This window comes from Trachymyrmex cornetzi, unplaced genomic scaffold (genome assembly GCF_001594075.2).
Source record: "Trachymyrmex cornetzi isolate Tcor2-1 unplaced genomic scaffold, Tcor1.1 scaffold92, whole genome shotgun sequence".
NCBI lineage: Eukaryota > Metazoa > Arthropoda > Insecta > Hymenoptera > Formicidae > Trachymyrmex > Trachymyrmex cornetzi.
Genome location: NW_017300267.1, coordinates 127487 through 134321, shown reverse-complemented (window position 1 = coordinate 134321; position 6835 = coordinate 127487). Strand labels below are relative to the sequence as shown.

Genomic DNA, 6835 nt, shown 5'->3' with positions numbered 1-6835 from the left:
TGCGTCGTACGACGCTCTGCAACCAATCAGAAAACAACATTCCAATAGATTTTGCTTCGTATCATCGGAATCCTGTTTTCTGATTGGTTGCAGAGAGTCGTACGACGCAGGAATTGTTGTAGAAATAGACGAAGCAAAACTTGACAGAAGAAAATTTAATAAAGGTCGTATCTTAAAAGGACAGTGGATATTTGGCGGAATAAAACGTAACACGGAAAGAATTTTTATTATACCTGTAGAAAATCGGAGTTCAGAAACTTTATTGCTATTGATTCATAAATATATTGCTCCTGGATCGACTATTCATAGTGATTGCTGGCCCGCATATACAACCCTTAATAATGAAAATTATATACACAAAGTTGTAAATCATTCTGAGAATTTTGTAGATCCTAATACCGGAGTTCATACGCAAAAGATCGAAAGATTATGGAGAGAATTGCGAGTCAATATCCCACGTTTTAGTGGGAGGATCCCGTTTGCCTACAGTTCTGATTGTACACACCACTCATATCAACTGGTGCCTAGTAATTTTTTACTGTTTTGCCAATGAGATTATTTTATTTTTAAATTGGCCAATCAGCGATACATGTGTGCAATATACGATGTGTGCAATCGGAGCCCTCCCCGTTTTAGTACTCGGGAATATCATTGTGAATATTATATAGCAGAATATTTGTTCAAAAGACTCTATACATGTGATGAGCATATAGATACATTTTTTGAAATAATGAGTAAATTATATTCAATAAATAATTAATCTGTAAGATAATAACGTTTCATTTTTCAATATTTTATATTTCCCTGCCTAATATAATAAGCAGAGAAATAATTACTAACTTTGACTGTTAATAACTTTTTAACGAACAGTGAGCGGTGGCTGAAATTTGTTCAAGGTCACTTAGGATCATGACCTTGACAACATATGTCAAGGTCAAGGTTATCAAAAGATACGAGGATACAAAGCAAAATCCATCGGAATCTTGTTTTATGATTGGTTGCAGAGCGTCATAAGACGTACATCGGATGCAGTGTGAATCCAGCAATTGTCCTCAAACATATACGATTCAAGCATTCCACTCAGTATTTCGGATTCACCAGTAGTTTTGCCAATAGCAAGAGAGGGCACAAAGTAAATTAAATCAGGTTCTGCTGAAACATTACAAGCACCTTCATTACAAAATAAATTAGTACGCTTGCCTAAAATATATCTTTTCAAGGGGTTCTTGAAATCGAGAATGGTAGGATTGTCATACGCAACACCGATGACTCTAATAAATTTTCAAGTACATCTTGATTTAATGGATGTATATCCATTACCCACACCAATTGGCTAATTCAAAATAATATAATCTCATTGATGAAGCAGCCTGGGCGTCGAATTGGTTTATGCTATAATTTCGCCAATTTTACGAATTTCGATTTGAAATTTGTTGTATGTACATATTTTTGACATTTCATATTATAATATTTCATTAAAAAAAATCGATTTTTTTTAAATCGACCCAAAAAAATAGTAATCTTCCTTATGCCTAATGCCTAGTTCAGACTGGAAGCAGCAAGCGTCAAGCAGCATAGCAGCAACCAACCAGCAAGGTGGTATTTTTTACGCCACTGTAAATATCGCCTCGCTGATTGGTTGCTGCTCCACTGCTTGACGCTTGCTGCGTCCAGTTTGAACTAGGCATAATTCAGACTGGACACAGCAAGCGTCAAGCAGCGGAGCAGCAATCAAAATCATGGCGATACTTAAGGGTCCTCTACATAGAAGTCGTAGACAGTCGTGGAGTCTTAAGCCCGGATCCTTATACGGGCAACAGCGCTTTGACACCGAGAGCTGATTGGTGAAAAGCCAATTGTGGGGATAAATTTTACTCCTACAACTGGCTTTTCACCAATCAGCGTTCGGTGTCAAAGCGCTGTTGCCCGTATGAGGATCCGGGCTAAGTCATAGGAAACTAACCAATCACAATCAAATATAAGGAGAATACTCGATTGGAATTGGTCAGTTTCCTACGACTTAAGACTCGACGACCGTCTACGATTTTTATGTAAAGGACCCTTTAATAGTGGCGTAAAAAGTATACTCCCACGGGTCGGTAACCATTTTCTTATATTTGCTTCTACAACTACATATTAATTATTTTTTTATGTATTAATATTCAGATCGACTCCATTTCATCGCTCATGGATTTATAACTTTCCACGTGAAACGCACGGGTTCCACATAAACTTCCAAGTTTGCACGCAAAGCGAGATTTAATAAAAAAAAATTGATTTTGGTTTTACGAGTGGGAAGAAGGAAAGGAGCAAGAATCCTTCGCACATATTTGTACCAGCGCTTTTCAATACTTCTATTCTTATTTTACGTGTTATGAACGATAAAGACAGAATGATGATTACAAGTGCTTAAAGTGCGTGAGCGTCCAAATCGACCGTAGCCTTAGCGATATTAGCCTCGTTTACACCCAGGGTTCGATCCGAGTCGGAATGTAAGAACCAACCAACTGCAGTCGAATATTCCCCTGTTACAGTCGAATGACAAGGGAATGCTCGACTGCAGTTGGTTCTTACATTCCGACCAACTCTGGGTGTAAACGAGGCCATTGAGAGAGTTTTTGTCTCTTCTCCTCCCTCTTCCCCCTCTTCCCTCTCTTCTCCCGCATCCGCGCGCGTATCTCGGTTCATGAGACCGACCGCGCACGTTTTTCTGCCTGATTCTTTCGTTTTGAATGAAAACGCGTTGAATGAGCCTAATTTCATTAAAATCGGAGGTGAGGTAGCTATTCTAAAAAATTACTCCTTTTTATTTCATGGTCTATCCAAATAAATTGTTAGATATTAATAACTTTTTTTTCTATTTTTCTCTAGATTTGGAAATAAGCGCAGATAAAATAAAACGTTTGAATGAAGTAAAACGTTCTCATCCTAATTCACATGATTTAATTAATTGTTAGATTCGAATTTTCAATTATTGCAATGTGTATTATTAGGTCTACTCGCGTTGCTTGCACTTTTTCATTTAGCATCTTTAGCTTTCTCTCTTTTCAATGTCGTGCATTCGTACGTGCGTGCGTGCGTGTGTGTGATGTGTGGATCACCGACGACTGACTGAGGTACTATTCTTGTCGGAGGTGCATGCTTTGTGTATACGTAAATATATTCGAACACGCGTACATGTATGTGAGTGTGTTTTTATGTCAAATTTAAGAAACGAGGGTGGATAAAAAGAAAAGGTGAAGAAAAAATGTAGAAAATGCAATTAAATATATCTATTATTATAAATATAAATTAAAATATCTATTATTATAAATATAAATTAAAATATCATTCATTATTTATTACTGTATGCAACAATATAATTGTTGGAACACACAAGCCTTTTCTGCTTTATTAATTTCCAATTATATTTTTTAAATTTTTCATCGAATGGCAATGGATCTGTTGTACAATTATTCCCTTGTGCGGGTCCAATAACAAAAATTAAATTACCTTTGTAACTTTCCATATAATTACAGAATGCTGTACAATTATTAAAGTAGCAAAATAACATCGCATATCGTTTTGGTACTTGAAAATTTACCGATTTGTTCTCAACAAAGATAATATTTTTTAAGAATTGTGGTGGAGAATATTTGCTATGCCACCAAGAACTATCCAATTCTATACCCATAACATCCAATCCTTGAAAAATATAATAATGAGCAATTGTATTAACGAAGAAACATACATATATGTATGTATAATATGTATATACACCAAAATTATTTTAAAGATTTACCTGAACATTTTTGTAATAACCACTCTAATAATCCACAACCACAACCAATGCTTGCAATTCCAGTTAAATTATACTTTCGTATAATATCATTTATCCAATATAAATCATTTATATCGGGAAATATCCATGATAATCTACTAGACTTAAGATTGTCACTTGCAGAAGATAAAGCAGCAACCTCTTCCCACTTTTGAGCATTATATAATGAAATAATATTTTCGTCGATATCGTCACTATTCATCATCTTTAGATTTCTTTTTATATGTATTACAAATAATATTAACAATTCACTATTCTTCACTAATTTACTAAGATTTAAAAAGCAAAATTTTCGCAGAACGTTTGAAACAAAATATTGTTATTATCCAACAGATTAATGAATGAGAGAGAAAGGGTTCATATCCGTGAACTTGGGTTATGTAATTTTTCCAATAATAGAGTAACTCTTTCCTATATATAATATACAGTATAATTGAACATATATAGGGTGTATTTTAAAAAGCGCCGACGAATTATAGCGCTCTTCACTGATCAAAAACTGAGTCTATAAATGAATCATTTTGTAATTTTCGCATTTTTTTGAATTATACTCCATAAATAACATTTCTATTTATGTGTAGGAAAATTTATAATACATGTAAGCACGCTTTTATCTCTGAAATTCTATAATATCGTATATTAGATATATATTTTATATAATCATATATATGATTTATATATATATATATAAAGCATTTTTTTTCGGGATGCGTAATGTAAAGTATATGTATATTAGTTGTAAGCGCGTTCTGAATGCGGACCGTAACGTATACTACAGTATTTTCCTACATTTTCATATGCAATATTTTTCGAGAATATGACCCTAGTGTTTAACCTCTTCGCAGAAAGGGAAATATATCGTATACGGTTGAGTTCAAATTTCGTGCCAGTTTCTAGCGAGAGTCATAGCGTGAAATTAGAAAAACGCGTGCATATGTGGGCGAGCACATGGTGAAATTAGAAATTCCATCATGTCCAAGCATCCAAACGTCACCATAGCTCATGCGCACTTTGTTACATTTATGTCGCTATAACAAGTTTCGTAATTTAATAGCATAATAACCTCTACATGGTAATAATTCTATATGGCAAGAATTCTTTTTTCATTCTCGACTTATGAAATGAATTTTTTTTCTATCTTATTTCTGTTCTAAACATATTCCTAAAAGATTTCACTTTTATGACCAATTGTGAGTAATTTTTCTTCGGATTCAAAAAATACCTTTTTTAGTCTAAATAAATTCGCAATGAAATAGAAATAACTTTTAGATAGTATTCTAATGGAGTTCTAAAGCTATATATAATTTTCGCATTGTTTATTTTAGAAAAAAACGAGTTTGGAAAAATGTAAAAAAAATTGTGCATACATAATTATCTATAATTTTATATATAATTATACATAAATAATTTTTTTACATTTCTTCAAACTTGATTTTTTTTGTAATAAATAGTGCGAAAATGATCTTTTTAATTATTTTAAATGTTTTCACATTACTATTATTATTTCTATTATACACTAAAAAGTAATTTTATAAAAGAATTAAAAAGGGTTGTATGAATATGTGTATGGACATATTTCATATATAATTAATAATTATACAGTTTATGAATATTTATGGGTGTTTATGTATGTTTATACATATTTATACATATTCATGTATAAAACATTTTTTACCGGGCATATAAACATATGCATAAAGCAAATTATCCAATCACATTTCTCTTATAAAGTCGCACGTAAAATATGATTGGATAATTTTCTTTATGCATATGTTTATGAGACTATTAGCGTTTTCGGCCCGATCGGGTTTGCACCAATCTGGGTTGGATTAATCTTTCCTATTGGTTGACGTCACACGCTCTACCAATAGGAGAGCGCAAAACGCCATTAATCCAACCCAGGTTGGTGCAAACCCGGCCGGGCCGAAAACGCTATATGTAAGTTGTGTGGATATCTTAAATTGCTAAAAATGGTTGATTTATGTTATATGTTATAAAAAAATTTATAATATATATTGTGTTATGAAAAATTTATAATATAATATAGTATTTTCCTAAATTTTCATATGCGATATTTTTCGAGAATACGGCCGGTATTCATAGTTGGTTCTTATTTTAAGACCGTCTTAAGTAATGTCTTAAGTCGCTAATACGGCCCTCTGATTGGTTCATGACATACTAAAACTGTACTTAAGACGGTCTTAAATATAAGATCTGACTATGAATACCGACCTCTAATTGGTTCGTGACTTCTTAAGACTGTACTTAAGACGGTCTTGAATATAACAGCCCTTCTACAATAAGCCGCAAATCAGAACATCAGAAGTCTTAGGCCGGTATTCATAGTCGATTCTTATTTTAAGACCGTCTTAAGTAATGTCTTAAGTCGCTAATGCGGCCCTCTGGCCGGTATTCATAGTCAGATCTTATATTTAAGACTGTCTTAAGTACAGTCTTATGATGTCATGGACCAATCAAAGGGCCGCAATAGCGACTTAAAACATTACTTAAGATGATCTTAAAATAAGAGTTGACTATGAATATCGGCTTCTGATTGGTTCATGACATCTTAAGACTGTACTTAAGACGGTCTTAAATATAAGATCTGACTATGAATACCGGCCTTAACCTGTCTTAACCAAATCGTTCAAGTTAGCTATTGGCCAACTTCACCGATTATGACTCAAAATAGTTTAGAACTTCTGACTTGCGGCTTATTGTAGAAGGGCTGTAAGATTCGACTATGAATACTGGCCACGGTGTGCTCAGTTTGGCCAAACCACGCCTACTTTTTTTTGCTCCGCGTCATCTCGCAGTGCGCAGTTTACCAATTGTGAAACACAAAACATAGGACGGTATTCATAGTCCATTTTTATTTTAAAACCATCTTAAATATAATGTCTTAAGATATTAATACAGTCCTCGGATTGACTTACGACATCTTAAGGCGTCGTCTACAATACACGGAGTAAAAAGTAAGAGTAAGAAATTGACCAATCACAATCGATTATTCTT

The 6835-nt window shown here is 33.6% G+C and overlaps 1 protein-coding gene across 1 annotated transcript; it reads right to left on the bottom strand.

The window, feature by feature from the left end:
• Positions 1 to 3334: 3334 nt before the first annotated feature.
• Positions 3335 to 4079, bottom strand: LOC108769513 (uncharacterized). The gene is made up of 2 exons (XM_018520533.1): positions 3782 to 4079; positions 3335 to 3684 (listed from the first exon to the last, which is right to left on the bottom strand). The coding sequence occupies exons 1-2, from the start codon at positions 4023 to 4025 to the stop codon at positions 3335 to 3337; spliced, it is 594 nt and encodes a 197-aa protein (XP_018376035.1). The 5' UTR covers positions 4026 to 4079.
• Between the last annotated feature and the right edge of the window lie 2756 nt (positions 4080 to 6835).

Excerpts from the sequence above, each read along its gene's own strand:
- LOC108769513 (XM_018520533.1), bottom strand. The coding sequence starts at position 4,025 with ATGATGAATAGTGACGATATCGACGAAAATATTATTTCATTATATAAT. Across the intron at positions 3,685-3,781 it reads GTTATTACAAAAATGTTCAG|GATTGGATGTTATGGGTATA; the intron begins GTAAATCTTTAA and ends ATATTTTTCAAG.